This window comes from Sus scrofa, chromosome 15, assembly GCF_054392235.1.
Source record: "Sus scrofa isolate SSC_HxYL_T2T_F1_AM1 chromosome 15, Sscrofa_HxYL_maternal_Yorkshire_Landrace_v2.0, whole genome shotgun sequence".
Taxonomy (NCBI): Eukaryota; Metazoa; Chordata; class Mammalia; order Artiodactyla; family Suidae; genus Sus; species Sus scrofa.
The window spans coordinates 21,691,534-21,718,271 of record NC_139397.1 but is presented as its reverse complement, the minus strand read 5'-3'; the positions used below and the strand labels follow the sequence as shown (position 1 = coordinate 21,718,271).

Below are 26,738 nucleotides of genomic sequence, written 5' to 3'. Positions count from 1 at the left end.
TGTCAGAGATGGTCCAGGGCTGTCTAACATTCTTTAGTTCTACTATAATCTGACAATTCCACAATGCACATTTGTCTCTAAGAACCAATTTAGGAAACATATATATCCATCATACTATGTATGCTTAAATGATGAGGGGCCAGAGTTATTTTTTCTCAGAATTAATATGAATTGAATCTGCTATGATATTAGAAAACACAGCATTTCTCAAACTAAATATATTTAAGAATCATCAGTAATGTATCTTTAGTAAAGTTGTTTATTAATAACTAATACAAGTATAATAATCAGAGAACTGAATCTCAGAGTTAAAAATAACCTGGTAAAACACTAGCTTTTTATCCCATATCGTATCTAAGACATATACAGTGTTAAAATTTAAACAATGGTATAAAAAGACTTCCAAGTACTTTGAGTAATAAATTTCTTTGGCCCCAATATATCCAATTATATTTACTATATGTGCTTCTAAAATTCAATCACCTATCATCTCATTTTTTAATAATATAAACTGTTTATGACAATGTGGTAGGATTAAAAGGTTGATCCTTGAGAGTAACTCAATTTCAAAAAAAGAAGTTGGTATAAAATCTTTTAAAATATTCAGTCGATGACATCCAGATATCCACATGCACTTGGATCTCTAAGTCTTAAAGAACTTGCTTAGATTTACTGAAGCTATACCTGCTGTCAAGAAACAAAAAAGTTGTGAAAGTTGATCAAACACAACTTTGCCTCCAGTATCATGTTAATGTTTTCCACTAATGCCATCCTAAAAGTTAACAGTCAATGTAATCCAAAGGTTTCTCTTTATTTCTATATTTAAATCATCACAGGTTTGATCAAGCATGCAAATCCCTTTGGGCTCAGGGTTCCCATCAAAATGTCTTATAGGAACATTAAAAATTGAATGGGCATAAACAACTCCAACAGTGTGAAGCTCATGACAGCATCTCTGTGATCTTTGTGTTTCATGTGCAACAACGCTGGGGAAGTTTGCAAGGGAATATGAGCAACTAATTACTAGCTTTTGCTTGAGGGCAGGTGTGCTGATCTCTACAGGTGTCTCAGCCATGGAGCTCTGCCTACTGCAATGCCTCTTGAAGACTATAACGACTTGCTGAAGCCCTGCAAACATCTGATAGAATACTAAACTGCTGGGTGTTCAGGAAGAAACATGTTGTGACTCCTTCTTCAAGATACCACTAAGGAGAAATAGCAGTTGGAGAAGCTTTACATGGTCTGTGAAAGAATAGTATAAGGCAGTATAAAAAGTAAATATAAAATTGTATCTATCAATCACACATATTAAATGAGGATACCAATGTTTATTCAATATGTACAGAAAGTTTTTCAAAGAAAAATGTGGTTATTTTTTTTAACACAACCTAAAAAAGAATAAAACTAGCTAAATAAGAATCTTAGGTTGGCCCATCTTTTTCCATTCGTGCATGACAGTGGCCAGTGCTGGGTACCCAATTTTAGAAGGAAAAAAAAAGAAAAAAGATGAGAAGTTTACAACTATAAGAAATTAGCAAACAAAATATTCATACTCTGATTGGGAAGCATATATATATATACCATTTGCACGTGATGCCATTTACTGGATTAATATTCCTTAAGACTTTTCCCATAATACTTCAAAAGAAATAATGCTTAATAATGAAAAGACACACAAACCAGAGACAAGCATGTCCTGCTGTGCTACTTATTGCCTGCGTGATCTTGGAGAAGAAACTTAACCTTTCTGTGCTTCAGTTTCCTCGAGTAATAATAAATAAGACCATCTCATCAGGGAGTGTTTTTAAATTATGACAGTGTTGGAGTTCCCATCGTGGCACAGTGGTTAACGAATCCGACTAGGAACCATGAGGTGGCAGGTTCGATCCCTGCCCTTGCTCAGTGGGTTAACGATCTGGTGTTGCCTTGAGCTGTGGTGTAGGTCGCCGACGCGGCTCAGATCCTGCGTTGCTGTGGCTCTGGCGTAGGCCAGCAGCTACAGCTCGGATTCGACCCCTAGCCTGGGAACTTCCATATGCCGGAGAGCGGCCTAAGAAATGGCAAAAAGACAAAATAAATAAGTAAATAAACTACAACAGTGTCCCTTAACTATATGAGCCAGAGCTTGACATACAGAAAATGCTTAATAATTGTAACTGGTATCATAAAAATTTCCAAATACATCAGTCTCTTGTTCTTAGCAGAGCACTAGGCAATCCAAAAGCATCTTGGGAAGTCAAGATTCATGAGTGTTATGTTATTCAGAAATTCGTTAACACGGTGCATCTTTTTAAATAAAAATATTTGGCCTTGCTTCTAAGTAAGTAAGCAATCAATAAACGAACACGCAATAACATTTAAGTAATTCTTTACTTTATCTGAATAATCAATCATTCATCTTGTTAAAAAGATTTTATTTTTAATATTGAAATTTTGTGGAGAAACTAGTCATGTTTTATAACAATAAAGGAAAATTTTAATAATATTTCAAACTTCATCTATCTAGGAAAAATCTTTTTGTAATATTAAGGTTAACATTCTTAGGCAATGAATCTAGCAAATAAGGAAATGCTCATAAATGATAATATATTTTTACCAATTAGATTCATCCAAAATTCCCTATTTAGTGTTTTTCTTTAACCAAATGGAATTAAGATGACATTCCAAATTACCACTAATATTAATCAATTATATAACCAAAACATCACTGGTCTTAAAAAAAATGTAATAAAAGCAAGAGGTAAAATTATTTCAGACTATTTTCAAAAGAAATAAAAAGGGGAAAAAAGTTTAAAACTACATGTGTACCAAATACATTAAAAAATACTATTTCCTAAATTAGGAATAATGAGACCCCTGGGAATGATCAGAATATAATTGCTGGAAGTAACATCCCTCCCACTGTCCGTAGACCATTACATTAGAGACATTTCTTCAAATCTGGACAATGCAACACCCTTATGTTCTGTCTTCCTTTAAATCTTTCTCCTGTCCATCCTCTAGTTTTCAATGACATCCCAACCACCATGAATGTTAAGAACTGACCTGCTGTGTTATCCTGAAGTTAGACTTATTTACGTCACCCCCTCACGCAAAGATCTATTTTAATGGGAAAGACTAGGACATAGATATTCAAAGATGTATGGATGCATATGTGTGCCCATGTGTGCATGCATGAGTGTGCATGCACAAAGTACTAAGAGAGGATACGCCAGAGGTTAATTCGTCTTGCCTACCATAAGTCAAAGAAGGCTTCATATAACTGATGGTAACCGGCTGAAATAGTACCTACAAAACAAATTCAAAGCTTCAGGCATGGACATCTCTTATCAAGCCTCAGTCTACCCTGTTCCAGTTGCTTCCTACATTCTCCTCACATGGACCTAGACATCCTCATGTTCTAAACATAGTGGACACTCTGCTGTCATCTGGCCTCTGCCAGTTCCTCTGCATTAAACACATTTTTCATGTTTAAAGTTAAAACACACACACACACACACAATACTCCTATACAAAGATATTCCACTTCCACTTATTTTTCTTATACAGTTAAATCAAAAAGGCTTTGGACTTTGAAATAGCAACAGGAAGACAGTGTTAATTCCTTCAAAAATTCTGAAGGAAAGTGATTTTCAATTTAAATTATTCAGGCAAAATAGAAATCAAGTGAGAAAACTGAATAAAGATATTTTTCTCTCACATACTCTTTCTTAGGATACTACTACAGGATATATACCGCAAAAATATAGGAATAAGAATGAAAACAATGAGATTCAGGAAAAAGCAAAGGGAGTTTCTAGTTTAACAGCACAAAAAAAGCACAGGAAGAGAACACATCTATAAAATGAGATGGAAGGAAAATGGAAGTCTTCTGGAAAAATATACCCAAGAAAAAAATGGAAACAAATAAAGTATCCACTGTGATTCACCTTATAGAAAATAATATTACAAAGTTCCTAGAGGAGAAAGAAACATTGTGATAAATAAGCCAGGCAAATGAAAAAAGAAGGCATTACTAGCTTCGTAAAAAAAAACAAAAAAATCAAAAACAAACTTTTCATCAGAGTTCATTACAATACTCAGTTATAAGCAGTATCTGCATAGTATAATAACACTCAAAAAAAGGTAGCCAAAAGCTGCAATCTAAAATATTGGGAATATGTTGAGAAGAGATGGAAGTATAAAGATGGAAAATCCACAGAGACTATAATATGAAGTCAACATATGATATCTAAAATAAATGACTCAAAAGGTAACCATATGAATATATAATTTAGCAATGTAGAGATAACTAATAACCAGCAGAAAGAGATAAAGGTTAATCATGGTTGCCTGTAGAGAAAGGGACTAGAAAGAGTGGGTAATGCACAACTGTATTTTCTAATAGATCTTTTATAACATTAGAATTTTAGACTAGGTGAATGTATTACTTTGACAAAATAAGAATTAATTTAAAAGAAAGAATCGACCATGTTCACAAGAATGATTTTAATAGTGTTTTTCAAAAAAGTAAAAAGCAGAAGCAATCTAAAAGTTCAATAATAGGTTACTGGTTAAATAAATTACATTATTATCTATATAGTAGTTAAATGGCTATGTAGTTATTTAAAATGATGTTGCAAAAAAATATTTAATGACATGGAGAAATGTCCACATTACAAAATAAAAAAGGACAGGTCAAAATACAGCTAAAGAACATAAAATGGAATACCTATGAAAATATTAATGGTAATTTTGAATTTTTTTCTTTTTTTTCCTCAATGCTTCTCTGGTTTTCAAAATTTTCTAAAGTAAACAATACTTTTATAAATGGAAAAAATTAAAAATTTTAATACAGCTCATCACTCTATTTAAATAGTGTCATTTCATGAAGACTTCCCTGACACCCATGTCAGAATTATTTTGCCCTTCCCCACACCGTACGTCGTATATGCAACATTAGAACATTAGTGCAATCTGCTTTTTAACACAGGTATGTTTATGTCTCTTTTTCCATTTGATTTAACCTGCTAAAGAGAGGAGTGTATGGAAGCCATTACAGTACAACCTAAATAGAATATTCCTGGGCTTCTGCACACAATCCCCCTAAATGTGGAAATCCTAAAAACACCCACGTATTACTTTAAAAAATAAATAAATAAAAGGTACTGACTGAGTACTTTTGAGAAGGATAATAATTATATAAGTTCTCAAGTTGGTTGCTCTTAGCACACTGCTATTTAGTCCTATCCCACACATACTGTCTCTCTCAAGTTAACTTCTGAAACATTTTTTTTTCTTTAGTCTGAAACTTCAGTGAAGCAGTATTTAAACAGAGATCTGCAGGATTTCTTTATAAATACACACTTATCATTCCAAAATGCCAGTTATTTAGGGATTTGGTTAGTAGAACATCCGTTTCCCAGTGTTATTATATTAAATAAATTAAAAATAGGATTATTTGCCTTTATGTGAGTATAAGAGTTCCAAGTTAACTAGAAATTTAAATATGTTTGTTGGAGCAAATATGAAAAAACATTTCATAATGTTTGGCTTTTATTTAGAACTAGTTTCAAAATGACTAATAAATGAAGTAGCATAAATTCTAGAAACAGAATATTTCTGGGCAAAACCAGAAAACTCCACTCATTCTAATATGCAAAGGATTCTTAACTCTTTCCTATAAAAAGGAGTAAATGTACATTTAATAAAAGTCATAAAAGGATTCAAATATCTCATCTTGGTGGGGCTATTTTCTCCATGAGATCAACCACTACTTTTCAGCATGCTTTTAGAATAGACTATGTATGAGTAAGAGGAGCCACAAAGGACAGAATGTTATGAAGTAAAGAGCTATTTTATCCACCCTTACTCTCCTATCCCCAGAGGTCTGAGCAGTAGAGCATGAGGACAAGGCAAATGGCCTTTTACTGAATGAGGTTAAACTGTCTATTGAGTGACAACTGTATGGAACAAGGAAGGTATTAAATTCTAATGACAATAGGATCTGTAGATTTTTTCTTCTTATATTGTTTATTAACTTTTAAAAACAAACAAGGAGATAACAGTTTAACTACTAAAGGGTAGTTTGCTTTACAAAAAAATGTGTCATGAGTTGGTTTTATATATTACATAACACGCAACATAAATTTAAGTTATTACAGAAAGGAGACAAGGAAGAAAAACATAAAACCCAAAATATTAGTAATAATCCAATTAAACTTTATTTGAATATATCAAAAAATTTAATATAATGAAACATAGCATACCAAAAATTATTTTATACAAATTAATTTACCATCAATTTTTCAAAAATAGGAGTTCCAGTCGTGGCAGAGCAGAAACGAATCCGACTAGGAACCATGAGGTTGAGGGTTCAATCCCTGGCCTCACTCAGTGGGTTAAGGATCTGGCATTGCCGTGAGCTGTGGTGTAGGTCGCAGATGCTGCTCAGATCTGGCGTTGCTGTGGCTCTAGCATAGGCTGGCAGCAAGAGTTCTGATTTGACCCCTAGCCTGGGAACCTCCACAAGCCACCACGGGTGTGGCCCTAGAAAGACAAAAGACAAAAAAAAAATTTTTTTTAAGAGTGTATCTTCTGCATTAAACAAAACACAATACTAAGAATTCTAGAAAATGAAAACCAATCTACAATATAGAAAGCAAATCAGCAATTGCCTGGGAACCGAGACGGAGGTGTGGTGCTTGAGTTCAAGGGGGCACAAGGGAACATTTTGGAGTGATAGAACAATTCCAAATCATAATTATGGTTATAATTACACAACCATGTGCTTTTGTCAAAAACCCATCACATTGCCTACTTAAAATAAGCACAGTTTATTGTGAGCAAACTGAATAAAACTGATATAAAAAATATACTCGTAACAGCTGATCATGGCTGACAATCATTCCAATTACCTTATGACTTTTATTGTAAATTCATTGTGTTTCTGACACACAAGTTTAAAGATACCATGAGTAAAAACCACCCAAGTGATATCATTAGTTTACAGTCACTAGTCACAATAACTTATTACCGAGCTTAATGTGTTGCCACCCACACTGTGCTTACCACATATTACTTCATATTACTGGTTAGTTTTTTCCTCCTGAATTAGAGTTTAGGCAAAAAAATATAATATGTATTTATTCGCATTCTTCAGGATCTAGCTCAGTTTGTTTCACAAACTAAAGGGTTTATACCTTGATTTACAACATGAACTACTTCAGACAAGCAACTATCATTTCTTCTTAATACTAAAAAAAGGAATAGTTTTGAAAAAATATAAGAAGAGTTATCTTGATTTCTCATACTGGATAATGTTATTTTAGAAGATTAATATAAGCTTTTTCATAATCATATTTAAACTATTATTTCATATTTGAAAAAGTAGAATTCTTTAATAGGTATTAAAGAGCCAGTAGAACTTATTTTAAAAGCTACCAATAAGAGTATAGTTTTTTAAAGCGAAAATATTACAATTGTATTTCTTTCAGTTATGACAGTGTTTCTACTTTACATAAGTTTTACTAAAACGATTCCCAATAAAGTGTCTATTTTTTAAAATAACATGACATACATCCCACACTTAATAACAGAAACTGGTTGAAGATAATTTATTTCAAAAATCTTAACAAAACACTTAAATAGTTTACTAATTATTATTTTAAAAATTAATTACACAGTAATCAAGCCAGTGTGGCACTGGCTAAAGAACAGACAAACAGATCAAAGGAACAGAAAAGAGAGCCCAGAAATAGACCTACACAAATAGAGTCAACTGATCTTTGACAAAGGAACAAAGGCAATTCAATGAAGGATAGTTTTTTCAAAAGATGGTAATGGAACAACTGGACATTGACATGCAAAAATCTGAATCTAGTTAGACATTATACCCTTCATAAAAAAAATACTCAAAATGTATCACAGCCCTAAATGTAAACACAAAACTATAAAATATCTAGAAGATAATATATAAGAAAATGCAGATAACCTTGATTTGGCCAGGACTTTTTAGATACAATATCAAAGGCACAATGTGGCCAGGGTACGGAGGAAGCTGCTAAGTTGGACGTCATTAAAAATCTAAACTTTGGTTCTGCAAAAGATATTGTCAAGACAATAAAAAAAAACAACCCACAGACTGGGCAAAAACATATTTGATAAAGAATTAATCCAAAATAAGCAAATAAACAAAAAAACCCTCTTAAAATTCAACAATAAGGAAACAACCCAATTTTAATATGAGCAAAATATCTGAACAGACACATCAACTATGATATACAGATAGCAAATACGCATGTGAAAATGTTCAACATCATAGGGAATCATTTGTGAATTGGGAATTACAAATTAATACACACCTATTAGAAGAGCTATAGTTCAAAACACTAAGAACACCTGAAGAACTCTCCTACATTTGTAGTAGGAGTACAAAATAGTACAGCCTCTCTTGGAAGCTTCTTTGCCAGTTTCTTACGAAACTAAAACTAAATACACTCTTGCCATACAATCCAGCAATTATGTGCCATGGGATCTATTAAAATGGGTTGAAAACTTAACCCACATAAAAAACCTTTATACAAATGTTTGCAGCAGTTTTATTCAGAATTGCCAAAACTTGGAAACAGTCAAGATAGCCTTCAAAATGTGACTGGAAAAACACACTGTGGTACATCCAGACAATGGAATATTATTCAGCACTAAAAAGAAATGAGCTATCAAGCATGAAAACACATAGAATAGTCTTAAATGCATACTGCTAAGTGAAAGAAGCCACTGTGAAAAGACTACATACTGGATGATTCCACCTATAAGACTTTCTGAAAAAGGCAAAACTATCAAGACAGTACAAAGATCAGTGCCTTGCTGGGGACTCTATAGAAAAGAGAGAGGTGGGGATGAATAGGTAAATCACAGGGGAGTTTTAGGACAGTGAAACCATTCTGCATGATACTGTAAAAGTGAATACATGTCTTTCATTAAGTATTTGTCAAAACCCTTAGAATGTCTAACACAAAGAGTGAACCTTAATTTAAACTAAGGACTTTTGTTGATAATGATGGATCAATGTTGGTTTATCAATTCCAACAAAGGTGCCACTCTGGTGGGATTTGATGGTGGGGGAGATTGGAAGCAGAGGGGACCCTCTGCATTTTCCACTCAATTTTTCTGAACCTAAACTTGCTCTAAAATTAAAGTCCATTAATTATTTTTAAATTAATTACATAAGAAAGCTCTTTCCTAAATAAGATCCAGATCTTGTGCATGCAGTTTAACATGGAAATATAATGCAATGGCTCTCTACTTATAAACCAAAAGGATCCCCCTTTTCTTTAAGCAGGTCAGGTCCTTTCAAAAGTATCTTTCTCTAAGGGAAGTTTATGGTTTGTGGTTTTATGAGAAATTCAACAAGCTTCCCATGTTGAGAAGCAGTTCTTATTGTCAAAATCTTAAGTTTTACAATGACAGCTTCACTTTTACAATGTTGGTTTCAAAAGATTATGTTCCCAATGCCAATAAAGAAACTTATGCATCAACCAGCTAACAGTCACCAGTATGTGTCAACTCTAGGGTTTTACCCTTTTATATGGAATCAATTTCTTCAATCTTTTGATATTTATTTCTTCTTTCTCCCAATATATGAAAAAACTACTTTTAAGGACTTCTCAATCTAAAAAATAATAATAATTAAGAGTTTAAAAGTACCACATTAAATATAAAGCAACTTTAATTCAGGCATCTAATTTTTAAACAAAAATTAAAATATAATATTAAGATCTTTTACCACTGGCTTCTTAATATTTTCACAAAGCAAACACCCAAAATTATTGACCATGATATTTTTAAGTCTAAGAGCTGGATCATTTGGGAAATAATCAAAATTTGGGGAGGGTGGGTGTAAAAGAATAATAAAAAGTCAACAAATATGATTTGAAGTCTCAGGAATGATATAATCTTAAGCTCTTCATAGATACGTGAATTGAAGAAAAAAAAAAAAAAAGAAGCCAGGAATTATAACTATACAAAAAGCTATCATCCAAACAGGGTGATTAAGGGTTAAATATGTGAAATTACTGCAAGATGATTTTAGATTAAGACAGTAAAACCATCTTGATAACAGGTTTTTCTTAAAGCTAAAATGAGGGATTCAGATCTACATTTCTTTCAGGAAATACATATTATTGTTTCAGTGTGAAGCACTGTAACAGCCTGCCTCCAATGGACTTAAAAATCTCAATGCAAAGATATAATGTACATATGAGAAATCAATATTAGAAGCAATAAGTGATTAGTTAAGAGAAGCATGGGAAAGAAAAAGTATGGTTGATTGGGACATCTTTAGTCTTAATAATTCGGGAGAATGAGTTTCCATTAAAAAGGGAGTAAACAGAACCACATTTTGCAAGGAAGATAATTTCATTTTGAATGTGAATGTTGGGGCATTATTCGTATCTGGTAATCAGCTGGATCTTAGGAGGAGTCAATGCCAAACTGCTAATTCAAAAATCATTAGAATATGAGATGATGGATGATAACTTATTGTGGTAATCATTTCATAACATATGTAAGTCAAGTCATTATGCTGCATACCTTAAACTTCTACAATGTAATTTATTAGCTCTCCATAACAATGAAAGAAAACAACCCCAAAAAATAATAATAATTAGACTAGAGATGAAGATTAATGACACAGGAGAAGTCAAAGTCACTCAAAAAGAGAAGTCTAAGCTAGAAAAAAATTGACTGAAAATGGGTCTTTGGAAAAATTTCTTGATTTAAGGGTAAGTAACTAAAAAGGAGAAAGGGTGGAAAGGGGAGAGTAGAGAGGAAGGGTAACAAGAGAAAGGATGAGAGGGAGGGACAGAGAGCACACAAGTGAGCCAGAGGAGACAGTTAAAAAAACTAAAAAACATAACAGTAGGAAGACATTGTTACCCCAGTCTCTGCTCCAGAAACAAACCAAAAAAAAAAAAAAAAAAAAAGTTAAAGAACAAAAAATAATGAATACCTCATCCTCAATGAAACAAAGACACAGCCACAACCACAAACCACAAACTATTTGAAAAAAAAAAAAAAAAAAAGAAGAAGAAAAGAAAAATTATGTGATATCTGGAATCAAAATGAGGAGTAATGCTGACAGCCAAACCACACCCCCCTCAAATTTCAGGCAGGATAAAGATTTCCCTAAAGTTGGAACAGTTCTGAAGCCATTCAAGGAAACTCCAATTAGAGATATGATATTTAAGCATCTACCTGGGAGAGAATTCAAGAGGTTTCTCCAGAAAATCGTGGTCTACGCCACAGAAGGATAAAGGAAACACCAACATGTTTTTATTGTCACTGACTCTCTTCCTAGTCAGATGGGAGGAAAGAGACAGGAAGGAGTTATCACCAAACCACTCCTATGACTCACAGGACCTCAAAGTCACAGTGACCTTCACAGCACTGAGGTGAGACAAGTCCCCAGAGACAAGTCCCCTATCTCAGGTGAAGGAATGTTTAAGATTAAAAAATCCATCTGGAAGTGCAAACTGATGTCATTTATCCCCTTTCCCTACTACTCACTACTTGCATCTGATCTTACACTTTTTTCAGGCAATACCTGTTTTCAGGAAACACCACATTTTTAAAGGAACTGAATCCATTCAAAAATAAGTATGAACCAGAAAGGACTTTGCAAAAAATTTATACAGAACTACCAAGGATGGTAGAGGAGAGATATAAGCAAATGGAAGATGAAGAAGATACACTGTCTTAAGAAACAGAGGAAGAACTCACAAGTAGCACCTCAACGTCAAGAGCTCAGAAAAAAAGTATGAAACATCTAAGAGAAGATAAGATGATTAAAAGAGATGACAAAGCAAATTGGTAGGCTAAAGAAGACATTGGGGATTGAAGGAAAAAAAATACATAGATTAAAGCCACAAAAGAACCAACAAAAAACCAGAACACTCAATACTGAAACAGGAAAAGAGAGGATGGGCATGAAAAAAAAAAAGAACACAAAATTTAAAATTTTAAAAGATAAATAAGAGATGAGACAAGATGATCAATACAGAAGATAAAAGAGAACCAGTCAATACACACTTGACATTCCTGCAAAACGAAACAAAACAAATGAAACAAACAAACAAAAGCAATATAATAAAAGAAAACTTTTTCTTGAGGTTGGGGAAGGGGGTTAAACACTTAAAAAAATAAAATGTTCCAGAAAAATTGGATTCAAAGAAATTAATACTAATACCTATCCTCATAAGATCATAGAATTTAGGAAAGAGGGAAAACAAATATAAACTCTGTGAGTATAAAGGCAGAAAAATCAAGAGTGGCCTTAGATTTTTCATTCACCATTGTCTTCAGAGTTCTATGGGAAAATATAACACCCAGTTATGTGACGCCTAGCCAAACTGCCCATAAAGCAAAAAAATCAACCTACAAACACTTCCAAGTACAGAAATACTCAAGAAATACAGCAACTATGAGCTCTTCTTGATGTATATAGGTAGAGAAATAGATACAGTTTGAGATGCAACAACAACAACAAAAAAGAAACAAACAAAAACACCTAATAACCAAATTCAGCTAGCCAAGAAATGAATCAAAATAAAAAACTAAAGAAGGGAGACATGTAGATAAGTGTTGGTATATGGTGACCAAGGGGGTGGGGGAGGGAGTAGGATGGATTGGGAACTTGGGGTTAATAGATGCAGACTATTGCCTTTGGAATGGATTAGCAATGAGATCCTGCTGTGTAGCACTGGGAACTATGTCTAGTCACTTATGATGGAGCATGATAATGTGAGAAAAAAAGAATGTATACATGTATGTGTAACTTGGTCACTGTGCTATAGAGTAGAAAAAAAAATAATGTATTGGGGAAATTAAATAAATACATAAATAAAAAAGAATAGATTCATTTTTACAGAAGGAGATATAGCAGGTCCTCTGTCCTACGAATGAATGGGTCTTTACAGAGAGCAGCCATATTCACGAAAATACAAGACTGCTTTAATGCTGCCTCCCATCAACAAGTGCAAAAAAAGGAGAATAAAAAGGTACAACATATACTAATAGGAGAAAGCTACAGAAAACTCTTCCAACAAGCCCACCCCAAAGAAACTGGATCCTTCCATTTCTGGCCTTCCAAAAAGAGAAACTGCAGTCAGTGATCTCAGCAAGTACACCAGAAGTGGCATGTGCAGCAGCGAATGCTCTGAGAGATGCCCACTGGACCTCCACTTTTATAGAACCAATGAGATTTAGTACCAACTCTTTTTAAGAGTGACCAGGCATTCCAGGGTTTTACTTTTCAGGCAAAAATAATCCATCAATCTTTTAAAAACACACAACTAAAAGAAAATAACAACGGGAAATATAGGGGATTGGAGTAGGGGCAAGGGGTTATTTATGGGATTATATAAAATCATGTGCGTCAAGTTTTGAAAATTGTACAGCACTATAGAATTTATAGAATTTCAATCAATAAAAATTAATACAAATTATTTATTTAAATAGTATTTAAAAAGTTCTCAGTTACTCATTTCCTACAGAATGAATTCTAAACCACTTATATTTTTAAAATTATTTGCATTCTCTCCCAAGGCTGCCTATATGTCTATTTCTTATTAGGAGCTCTCTTCCTCAATAGCACTGAACCAACAGGTATTCTTTCAGTCCAGTGTATGCTTTTCCAGGTCCACAGTTCTGTTTCTATTTTCCTTCCTCATGGCACACACCGCCTTCACTAACTCTGTAACACTAAATGTTATTTACTATGCCAGGCTCATATCACATGCAATGGCCTACAGGAACGTTTTAAAGTGATCCTAATATTCAATTTCTTCTTTAATTTCATATAGTCTACTTTTATATAGTTTTTTTCTATGTGATCTACACATCAAATTCTTTAAAAAAAAAAAAGTAAAAGAAATAACATTCTCATATTTCAAGGACTACACAAACTAAATGAGCAAATTACTATTTTATAATCAAGTTGCATGAGCTAAAACTTGACTTTACCCTACAAGATTCAGTTCCTCCATTTACTTACCAAAGACATTCATTCTACTTTAAAAAAGGAGTACTTGCTTAGGGGCATCAGTCCCCAAGTATGAAATTGTTTCATGGGCCACCACTTCCCAAGAAAATCTGCAGTTTAAAATAAAAAGAGCAGGTAGTAAGCACTGAATACTAAATAACTGAAAATTAGCTACAAAATAGAATGCAAGTATTACACAACTTGACAAGGGACAAATTTAACATAAGTAATAAAAATTGAGAAGCAGAAAAAGGGCAATAGGTTAATTTCTTACTTTTAATTACAGGAAATAAACTAATACAGAAACATATATAGTTAGTTTTTAAAATATAATGATCCTATTATCATTTTTCATCTTTTTTCAACTTTAGTGAAATCATTTAGATATTTCTAGTTGTAAAGTATCATCAATTACTATAACTTTCGTTTTTATTTTAATTTCTTTTACTTTTGTTAAAATCAAGTATTACTTTTATTTAAGCAAAAGTAGTAATATAGGATAACCATATCCTTACAATTTTTCCCCTATTTCTCCATTTATATATCTTTGTATGTATCTGGGCATGTGTGTTTGAGGGTGTGCATATGAATGCATAAAAGGAGAAAAAAAATTCTAAAACGACATTCCCAATTATAATACTTATTTGTAGAATTAGTTTTTTTATTTCATCTTTTTATAATGAGTTTTTATATAGTGAGAACCTAATCATTTAATGCAAATCTGTATTTTAAGAACCTGGTAGGGCAACATCATAGAAATCATGAATATGACTCAAAATAGAAAATCATACATGCCCCCACATATTTCTGTACTTATTCAGTTGTCTAGCACCTATTATGTAGAAGTAAGACATGAAATTGTCTTAAACATCTTCTGTACCATCACGCACTTAACAAGATAAAGTTTGTACTCACTATAAAGCATATATAAAACATGTAATGTTCTAATAAAAGATACTAATCATATAAAGTTTAAAACCTGAAAGAATAAACACAATACAAATACCATGGACAAAATTTTAATTCATTCTTAACGGATTTTTTTTTTGGGGGGGGGGGCATTTTCGAAGATACAGGATTTTAAAAAGGGGGGTGGGTCATCCTATTCCAAACTTTAATTAGCCAAAGAGCAAAATCTAAATAAATAAAAATGCCATCCCAACACAGTGGGTTAGGGTTTGAGCCCTTCTACTTAGAAAAGGAACCACACTTTCCTTGCTAGGAAAAACTATTCTCTCTCACTCTGTTTTCTTATTATCCAATACATTCCACCTCAAGATATTCCCTTGAGTAAAGCCTACCAGTCTAATGAACTTTTTGGCATAAAGGGGAAATTCTAATGCCTTCTTAGCATATTTTCCCCCATGAATACATTTAATCAAATGCCACACCTCTAATTCCTCCTCTCACAAAGTTGTACTTTTTAAGAAACAATTCATTAAAAATTAATGAACAAGAAAAGTAAGGAAAATCACCAGATTGTAATCAACCATTTACTAGAAACATTCTAAATTCTGAGGGGATGTGGTGGTAATATTTAAACAAAAATGATCATTGGCAAATCTAAAAGAAGGTATATATTCAAAAATATGTATCCTTGGTTTACATCTGGTTTTGCTCCGAAATGGGGGGAAAGCCCAGATAACAACTCTTTGAAAGGTTAAACATAACTTCCCCCATTTGCTTTTAGAAACCCGCATATATAATGACATTTGTTGGCTGACTCCCCACATGTGCCTTGCAAAAAAAAGTGGTAAACAATCTCAAAGATGATGCAAACTTCAGGTATGCAAAAGGAAATGCTAAAAAGTGTACTATTTATACCGTGTTGAAAGCTCTTAGGGAGATGATTCAAAAGTATTTTAAAATAATTCTTTGAAACTTGAAATAAGTGCATCTAGGACCAAAACACAGATTTTATAAATATGAATGATGAACTTTATGTAAGTTGTGAATTGCATATATCTTGCCATTTTGGAAAATGTTTTGCTGGAAGACAATGTGATTATGCATCTCCTTCTTTGTTTTCTATTTTTGTCCCATGATTCTTCATACCAACACAGAAAAATTCAGAGGGGGAAAAAAATGAAGCTGATCCATTCAAGTCCCCTTGATATAAGCATATCTAATTTTCTTTCCACACCAAGAGTAAAGAGTGGAAAGAGGAAAGGAAGAAAGAAGGAGCATTAATGAGATGGAAAGTGAGGCTGTAGGTAGAAGCAAGAATGAGACACGTGGGCTTATAACATGGTTCTGTTCTCCCACAGAATGGAAATGGGAACAATGACATAAGATATATATATATATATATATACATACATACACACATGTATCTAAAAGGTCACAAATATGAGCCACAAACCAATGGTTAGAAAATGTGAGATTACTTAGTGAGTCAGATACTGGCCACCCAGCTCAGGCACCAACAATCATCTGCCACAGAGAGTTGGGCAAGGCTGCTGGACTTCCCCTCATTAGAAAGTCAGGTGTGGTACCTGCTGCTAAAGTTGCTATTCTTGGCCTTTGGCTGAGGGCTGTAACAATGAAGCATAATTGAAAGAGCATGGTCTTTGTAGTCAAGTAGACTTAGGCTCACATCTCACATCTCCTACTTCTACTTGCAAGATTGTTTCACTTCTGAGTCTCAGTTTGCTCATGGCAAAATGTGGATAGCAGTTCACAGGACTATCTCTATAAACAGCTGAGGTAATGCCTGCAAAGCACCTGTACATTGTTTGACAGGAACACAGAAAGAGTTCAATATGTAAGCTCCTTTCTCTGTGCCCCTCTCACTTGGTTTACTACATAACACAATTAGATTTAAATGAGTCAAACTGTACTGTTCCTAGCACTAACAAGAAAAGCTGCTAAATTAAGTTTGAAAACAGTGGTTTTGGAGACTGTACCTTGATATGGGTGATCTTTGAGGGACCTTTTCATCCCTATGGAATACAGCTCTCAGCCAAATAGGGAACAAGCATTGGAGGGGCAAAGGTGGCCAACATGATAACAGCTGGATTTTGGCCATGGCTCTACTAGTCATGTGCTCTGGCCAATTACAGCAGCCCTAGATCTCGGGCTGCCTCATGTAGAAAATGAGAGTACTGAACTAGATTAAGAAACCTTCTGGCTCTAAAATGGTATTCTGTTGTCTAAGTCTTCTTTTAAATTCAGCTGATCTAGGTATTATAAGATGTAATAGGAATAAGTATGAGGCCCACCTAAACATAAGAAACTGGCAAGCTGCCTAGAGAAAAGAGACAGATACAAGATAATTAATAAGAGAGCTATTTATGTATATAAGCACCATGGTAAAAACATTATATAGTAATATAAAAAGAAACATTACATAATAACATAAAAAACAACACCTATCTAAAAAACTGGGGGATAAAAGAAGAAGTTGTGGAAATAGACTGAAGTGAGAAGCACAGGGAGAGTCAGACAGAGGCAGAACGTAAGCTCTCAAGCATTTCATGTTTAAACTGCAGATAATATCACCTAATATTTATCTGCCAAAACATAAAGAGTCTAAATAAGACCTCTTAAAATGAGATCTCTTAAGGAGAGCCATTATTATATGCTCTACAGTAATATATTAACAGTTTGAACTTCATTTGAAAAAAAAATTTAATTGAAAAAAAATCTTAATTGAAAAGAGGACATTGAGGAGAATACGAATTCATAGAGAAGAAGTGAATTAAGAGAACTCTGAAATTAAAACTCTTTAGTATGGCATCCAAGAACCTTCACAATTTGGGCCCAACTTTCTAGCCTCATCTCCAAAATCTCACCAACATAAATCTTACACTCTTGGATTCAAGGTGCTATTCACCATTCCTTGATTTTGATCCCAATGAAAATAAAAAAATGTGACTTAAAAACAAGATGCATCAAGGCAGTGATATGAAAACGCCTCTGTTTCTCTAGCTCTTAAGACTTCTCTGTACCTTGACAGAAGTTCCCATCATGGCTCAGCAGAAATGAATCTGACTAGTATCCATGAGGATGCAGGTTCCAGCCCTGGCCTTGCTCAATAGGTTAAGGATCTGGGGTTGCGCATGAGCTGTGGTATAAGTCGAAGACTCAGCTCAGATTGCTGTGGCTGTGGTAGGCCAGGGGCTATAGCTCTGATTTGACCCCTAGCCTGGGAAATACCATATGCCATGGGCACGGCCCTAAAAAAAAAAAAAAAAAAATATATATATATTTTTTTTTTTTTTTTAAAGACTTCTCTGTAACTTGACAGAATGTCTCAACATATCTAAAGGGAGATTGCATCAAACAGAAGGTGGAGGAGAAAGGAGGACTGGTCAGCAAATGAATCAGAAAAGCCATCTATGTAAATGCTCACAAGCTCAAACCAAGCCACTGGAAAGGAGGTCTTGGCTGAGTTGACCAGAATAATTTGGTTTCCTTGGTAATGGTCTTTCTAGAGTCAGTAAAATAGCCTTACGCTAACTCAGCTAAGAGATACTTCTTTAAACAAATATACTTCTGAGTTCTCTTTCCATGCTTAATAGGTGGTCTCTGGCAACATGGTTCCCAAGTACCTTGCCAGAAGACAAAGAGTACACTGGTCAGAAATGCTGGGTCAACTTGACAGCTGTATTTCTCAATCATCAACTCACCTCCCTATTAACAACTTGGCTTCCCAAGAAGCCTGCAGGGAGACAATGAACTGATCTGCCAAATCAAGCAATCCAATCTGTATTGTATCTCTCACTGAAAATTAATAAATTGACAAACACACAAACTAGATGTATAGATATTTGTATATCAGTTTCTCCAGCTAATGTCCCTCCACTCCTGAGAAAGATCCACTCTTAGTGGGCCAGCATACCAGCTGTCTGAAAGTATAAGGTCAAACACTAAAGCCCAGACTGCAACGACTCCATGAAGGGAAGATCAGAAACTTGAGGCCAACTGGAAATAACACATCATTTTGCACAGCCTTGCAACTTTTAATATTCACACTCCAACACATGGCATACATACTTCTGATTTCATTCCTCTATTCATACAATATTCCTTCTTTCCAGAAAGCCCTTCTCCCACTCCTTCTCCACCTGGAGAGCTCTTCCTCCTCCTTTAAGGCTAAAGCTCAAATGTCAGCTCTTCTATCTCATCTTCCTCAACCACTCAGGTAAAATTAACCACATCCTCTTGAGGGCTGCCATAGCAGCCTGTGCACACCTCCCTCTGCCAGGGCTCTCAAATCAGTATAGGGAATCCAGTCTAGCTCCTCCCACTACTTGCCCATATCCCCAAGAAAGTCCATGTATTCATCTATATTAGCAATTGCCATTATAGCATCATGTCTGCTTTAAGTGCTTTCTACTTGTTAGAACGAAGAAAAGGTAAAAAGCTGGCTATGGACAAGTGAAGAGGTAAAGATAAATCACTCTACACAGGGAGAAAACTGTATGAGTCAACAAGAAGAAAAAGTGAGACTAGAAAAGGTCTGCTTGAGAAGAGAACAAGAGGGTTCACTGAGGAGGGTTATTGATAAAAATAAATGGACAAGAAACTTACAGACAAATTATTGAAGGTCCAGAAAAGTTGATAAAGGGGTATAAATGTGGTTAAGTAGGCTAAAGGAAACCACAGTAAGTTCTTAGAAATAAGAGTAACATTAAGAATTTGATAATGGCATAATACGGTTGTAAAAAGAACCAGAGCTTGGGAGCCAGAGTTTGACTCCCCCACCCCCACACCATCACACATAATGACTAGTCGGTTACTTAACTCCTACAAGCTTCAAATTATTTATCTATAAAATGGGATAACAACATACCTCATACAGCAGTTCTGAGGATTAAGAAATTCTGTCTAGCACAATGACTGAGACATTATACCAATCTTTAACAGCTGCTACCTTGACTGGTTTTACAGACATTAATCTAGCATTGTAAGTAAAGTGAATTAAAGCAGAGAACTGGAAACTGAAAGATCATTTAACAGGAAATCAAAATGGTCACTTGTTTTGGGCATAGGTATAGACTTGAAATCACATTACCTTGGCTTTAGTAATAGCTCTTTCCTTAACCAGCAATGACATCTCAGACAAGTCACTTCTTTCAGTACATAGTTCCTGACCTGCAATTTGGAATAATAAACTCTACCTGTCCTATTCCACAAATCTATTATATTGGCTATTTTTAATTTTTAGAAATGCATTCAGAAGTATTTTACACTCTGTAAAGTACTTTGGGGAAGACAAGGAAATGAAGAGGGTGGGACAAACTTAAGAAATATTTTAAAGAAAGACTCAAGGATATTATAGACAGTAGAAGATAAAGGACACCAAATTTAAAATGTCAAGATAGTAAGAGAATGCTTCTTTAAAAGAAACTTCAGAAATTCAGAGGAGAAAAGAGTCTGAAGGAGATGACCTGAGAAAGATCTGTTCTAAGGCAAAAGAACATCTACCTAAAAGCAAATGGAAGTGCGGGACTAGAGTCTGAGCGACGGGCAATGATGTAAATGGAGCTCTGAGACTTGCCAGGCATATCCATCACAGTGAGAGTTATGAGAAATGATGACTTATCTATGATACAAATGCAGAACAAGAAGAAATAAAGCGATAAGATTCAAAATGCAATAAGTAAATACATAGCAAAGGACAAGGACAAAATCCATCCACAAAGAAAGAACAGGTGTTACAAGAAGAGGTGTGGGCAGCAGAGTTCAAAGCAAAAATCTAAACTAGTGTGCTCATGTAACTGAAAAGCCAAGGCCATGTGGCATTATAATGCCAAGGAGATTGAGAACTGAGGGAACAATTGGCTAGAATGTGGTCACCAGTGACCTTCAAAAATGCAGTTCCAGTGCAGAGGTGGGACCAAAGCCAGACTGCAAGGAGTTAATCATAATTCTATGATCCTAGCACGAAAAAGCAGTTGCCAGTAAATTGAAGGTGAAATTCACAGATAAGAGAAAAGCACATTTAATAACTGAAAGAGGACAAATTTTATCTCAAGAAAGCTTCTTAGGATTTTTAACACTTCCACAGGAGAGAGAGGACTTTGGTTTTTCAAAATCTCCAAAAGACATACATAAGTAGCAAAACACATGGAAGTTTTTACTGCAACTGAAGGACAAAAACAATAATAATAATACTAATAATAAAGATGACTCAGCCCTAATAGTGATCTAAACTTTTGATTACAATTAACTCACATAGCCTAAATTAGGCATTTTGGTAACTAAGTTATATTAACTACTATAGGCAAGTCATAGTATCCTCTGCAAGAATAAATGACATATTACCAAAAGAGTAGTTAATAACATCACTGTGTTGTATTTAACAAGTAAATATTTCTTTCTAATGCTCCAAATTTCCATTTCTTAATGCCTATGTTTACCTAAATAAGACACACAAATGTCTTTTTGTGGTTTTTGTTCATAACATACACTAAATGATATTTGATTTACATAAGTACTCAGTTATTTTATTCCATTTAAAAGTACAATATTTCAAAAAGATATATATATTAAGAATAATAATCATTTAAAAACCATAATGGGAATAGATGAGTAAAACTCTCTCTGGAGTCATAAGGCTCCCAACATCTAGCTTGAGGCAAGTCTTCAAAAGGGAAGAGAAGAATAAAACAAACAATCCTAAAAATTTATGGAACCCCAAAAGACCATGCAAAGCCAAAGCAAACTTAGGAAAAAAAGAACAAGGCTGGAGGCACCACACTTTCTGATTTCAAACTATATTATAAAGCTATGGCAATCAAAACAACATGATATTGGCATAAAAACAGATACAGAGATCAAGGGAACAGAATAAAGAATCCAGAAATAAACCCACATATACATGGTCAATTGATTTACAACAAATGAGCCAAGAATACACAATGGGGAAAGGACACTCTCTTCCATAAAAGGTGTTGGGAAAACTGGACAGCCACATGTGAAAGAAGGAAATTGGACCTGTATCTTTCACCATACACAAAAAATAACTCAAAATGGATTAAAGACTTGAACATAAGGCCTAAAACTGTACAACTCCTAGAAGAAAACATAAGGAAAAGCTTTGCTGACATTAGTCTTAGTGATGATTTGCTGAATTTAGATACCAGAAGCAAAGACAACAAAAACAAAAATAAACAGAAGGGACTAGATCAAATCAAAAAGCTTTTCTGCACAGTAAGGAATTCTCCAAAATAGTGAAAAGACAACCTACAGAAAATACTTGCAAATCATATATCTGATAAGGGCTTAATATCCAAAAATATAAAAAGAACTCATACAACTCAATACAACACCACACACACAAAAAAAAAAAATCCAAGTAAAAATTTTAAAATGGGCAGATCTGAATAGGCATTTTTTAAAAGAAGACATACAGATAGCCAACAAGTACATGAAAATATGCTCAACATCACTAATTATCAAAACATTAAAAATGGAACTACCAGGAGTTCCCATCATTGTGGCGCAGCAGAAACAAATCCGAGTAGGAACCATGAGTTTGCAGTTCCATCCCTGGCTTCAATCAGTGGGTTAAGGATCCAGCATTGCCATGTAGTGTAGATCGCAGATGGAGCTCGGATCTGGCATTGCTGTGGTTCTGGCATAGGCCAGCAGCTATAGCTCTGATTGGACCCCTGGCCTGGGAACCTCCATATGCTGCGGGTGTGGCCCTAAAAAGACAAAAAAAGGAAAAGAAAAAAAAAATGGAACTACCACGTGACCCAGCAATACTACTTCTGGGTACCTATCCAAAGAAACAAAAACACTAACTCAAAAAGGTATCTAAACCTAACGTCTGTGCTCACTGCAGCATTATTTACAATAGCCAAGACACTGAAATCACCTAAGTGTCCATCAATGGATGAATAAAAGAAATGCAGTATACGTACACAATGGAATATTATTCAGCCATTAAAGAAGAAGGAAATCCTGCCACTCGTGACAATAAAAGTGAACCTTGGGGGTATTATGCTAAATGAAATAACTCAAGACAGATAAAGACAAACACCACATGATCTCATATGTGGAATTTCAAAACAAAACAAAAAAAACCTCATATATACCTTGAATAGATTGATGGTTATGGGGTAAAAATGTTTAAATGTATACGATGAATGCTAACTAAACTTATCATGGTGATCATTTTGCAATATACACATATAACAAATGATTATGTTGTATACCTTAAACTAATATAATGTTATATGTAAGTTACATCCCACTTTAAAAATTTTAAACATTTAAAAATAAAAGAAATATTAGGAAGAAGACAGGTCTGCTTCCATCTCAATCAGACTGTGCCCTATTATCAAAAGTACAGATGATATTAATTTAATTATTAAATCTTTTTTAAATAATAAAATGTTGCACCAAATTAATAAAAACATAAACAGAAAAATAATCAAAAAAATGTCATTTGGGGAGTTCCCCTTGTGGCTCAGCAAAAAAGAATCTGACTAGTAACCATGAGGACACAGGTTTGATCCCTGGTTTTGCTCATTGGGTTAAAGGATCCGGCGTTGAGCTGTGATCTAGTTCACAGACAAGGCTGGGATCCTGTGTTACTATGACTGTAGCGTAGGCCAGCGGCTACAGCTCAGATTCAACCCCTAGCCTGGGAACCTCCATATGCCGTGGGTGCGGCCCTAAAAAGACAAAAAAAAAAAAAAAAATTCATTTGGGTCAGGTTTTATCCTTCTTACCCCCAGTCTGCAGCCAAAAGTACTAATTACAACAAACTGACTTTATAGAATTGGCTCTTTTTAGCCTTCTAAACAACAGAAAAATTCTAATGAAACATACTAAAACAAAATGACCAAAGAAACAATAGGCCAGAAAAATCCAAATTTTCCTGATCTTGACTAAGGTCCAGAGGAAAAGAGCACTGAACAAGAAGTTAGAAGCCCAGGTTTTAATGCAGCCATACCCATGAAAAAATAATTTAATTACTACACTATTCAGTTTTCCTCATTTAGTAAAGAAAAATCTCACCTACTCCACCTACTTCAAAAACTGTTGTGATGATAAAATGAAACAGCATATGTAAGAAATATAAATAATTACATTTGTGGAGAATTATAACTATACACATATACACACAGAGCCTCACAAATATAAGGCAATAATCCATTGATTATTATTTGATAGTACAGATGGATTATTTTAATTTATCCATACACTACCTTTATACCTAACAAATTTTTAATATTATAATACTACTTCATTACTTCAATTATTCTCTGAACTTTAATAAACATACTGTGTGGCAAATGTCAATAAAGTGAAATCTTAATTATTCAATCAGTTAGGTCTTCTACATTTTTCATAAGGCAGTTTGCCCAAGAGAAAAATAATAGCAATTATACTCAAATCAGATAAAATATATTTCTTAGCTATTCTTTTAAAGATCTGGTAGAAAAGAGAGGAACAAATAAACAACAAGTTTAAGATTATTGAGTTTTTTTATATTTCATTTCATTTTATATTTCATTTTATTTCTTAGGTTCACTTTTTCTAAGAACAGGTTGCAAGTACTCAATATTTTTTCTTCTTATATGTCTGAAATCACTCCCAATAAATATACAACTCCAATTCTTACAAAGTATTGTTTACCAGGTAGAACAAAATTATTCAACATTGTACAACCTTTTCTTCATAAGATAGCCAAATCTTTCAACCTGATTTTCAAAGGGAGAATGAGTCTAAAGAGTTTCCTTACATTTTCAAGCAGAGGTTTGGTCTTCCATTCTGCAAATAAAATAGCTCCATGGAAATAGCTCTTAGATAAAATCATCATGTCAAAAAACATGACAGTAGTCACAAGCATTTGAAAAGCACTTAAGTGGACCCTATTTGCTCACACTCTAGAAATAAACATAATCCATGCTGCTTTCTTAATCACTGCAATCTAAATATTGAACAGCTTGACTTTCGATATTATTTTTCCAGCATACAGAAGTAACCAGACTAGCCATTTTGAGATTAATCAGTCTAAGAATTATCCATTTCAGAGGGCTAGGTCTATCCAAAACCAGTATTAGGACCAAATGCAAACCTGGAGTTAAAGAAATTTTGCTTTTATATAAAGACTGAGTAACCTTCCTATATAAACAGGGAGAAACCACCTGTTAAAAAATAAGTATTTCACAGCAGACCATAATATAAAAGCTCTCACTTAATCTAAATCTTGAAGTACTGAGCAGAACTGGGATGAAGTTTGAAAAACATTTCATATCTTTTCTGCAGGGCTTTTTCCAGAACCTACTACCTCCTACCCCTCTTACACCAAGCTTTTCCCTCAATTTCTTTCAATTTTCCCCCCACCTTTAAGAAACTGTACAGAACAAACCAGGAAATAACTGGAGGAAAGGAAGATGAAATCAATTATTCCACTACCTTTGCCTCAACCTGAATCTGTTTAAAAATTTTTGACAATCAATAAATCATGGCTGAAAAGGAAATTTAAAAAAAGAAAAAAAAAAAAAAAAAAAAAAACCCACAATGGAAGCTTCTTTATATCCCTCCCTGACCCATTTCCCTCCCTCTTTCCCAGAGGTAACCCTTTGCTGACACGTGTGTCTACCACTCCTATCACTGATATTTAAACATCATCTACACGTGACTGCTTTCACAGATTTAAAGTCCATAAACCCAAAGGCTGTGTCTGTTATTGTCCTCTGCACAGCATCTAGTAATCAGCATATGCTACTCATTTAAATGCTACAGATACCTCTAAAGAAAATTAATAAATATTTAGTAAAACCAATTAAACAGAACCATACATTGTCACAAAGGGAAAAAGAAGCATCTCTTCCCCATTTACGAAACTCAGCGAGGCATCTATTATGTAAAGTCAGTCCAAAAATTCAAATGATTGAAAAGTCGAGTTTTAATTTAAAAGACTACTAAAATTTAAAAGACCAAAGAAAATTTCAGTTGGAAAAAATATACCTTCCATCCAAATAATTCCCTATAAACTCAACAATTATATTTTATTCTGATTTTTTGTTTGTTTGTTTCACCACAATGGCAGTTATTTTTTTCTATATTCTCTAAGCAGCAGCAAATAACACCATGCATTAGTATGGATATAATTGCATGCCAAAAAAGACAGACAGCACCCTCACACTCCAAACTCCCCTCTGCGGATGCTTCATGCCCCATATGTTGCTAATAAAAGTGTTTCAATCATACCTATGAGACAGTTTTACTGACATAGTTATCAGGCCTCTTGGTTCCTCTCAAGGCACACCATACCACCAAAACTGTTACAAATGCAAATTTTAAGACTAAGGCAAGTAGAAATCTATATTGTGTGTTTGTGTGTGTATGTATACTCATAGATACAAAAATATTTTGGATCACAGAAACTTGCATTAAATCCTCAACTCCCCTACTTGATCCTATAAACTTTAAAATGCTCATGCTAGCTATAATGACATATAAAAAGTTCTAAGATCTGACAATAGTTAGACATTCAAGAAACTGTAACCCAAGCATTATCTTTTTATATTGATATGATCAAATCAAATATCTAGTAGACTAGTAGAAAATAATTGAAGTCAGAATTCTTAATAACAATTACAGAAAGATACAAAAAGGAAAGGAAAATGACAAAACACTGAAGCAACAGTTAAAAATTCTATAAACTGGAGTTTCCGTTGTGGCACAGGGGAAACGAATCTGACTAGGAACCATGAGGTTGCGGGTTCAATCCCTGGCCTCGATCAGT

The 26,738-nt window shown here is 34.1% G+C and overlaps 1 protein-coding gene across 8 annotated transcripts in view; it reads right to left on the bottom strand.

The window, feature by feature from the left end:
• GTDC1 (glycosyltransferase like domain containing 1) overlaps nt 1–26,738 on the bottom strand; it is a 427,341-nt gene that overhangs the window by 362,242 nt on the left and 38,361 nt on the right. For 3 of the 8 annotated variants that reach the window (XM_084998899.1, XM_084998910.1, XM_084998902.1), the window contains exon 2: nt 14,033–14,130. The exons of the other annotated variants lie outside the window; for them this stretch is intronic. Coding sequence is in view for 1 of the 3 variants with exons in the window: in XM_084998910.1 (XP_084855036.1) it covers nt 14,033–14,045 (13 nt within the window). In the remaining 2 variants the exon portion in view is untranslated. The remainder of the gene's footprint in view (nt 1–14,032; nt 14,131–26,738) is intronic. 8 annotated transcript variants of the gene reach the window in all.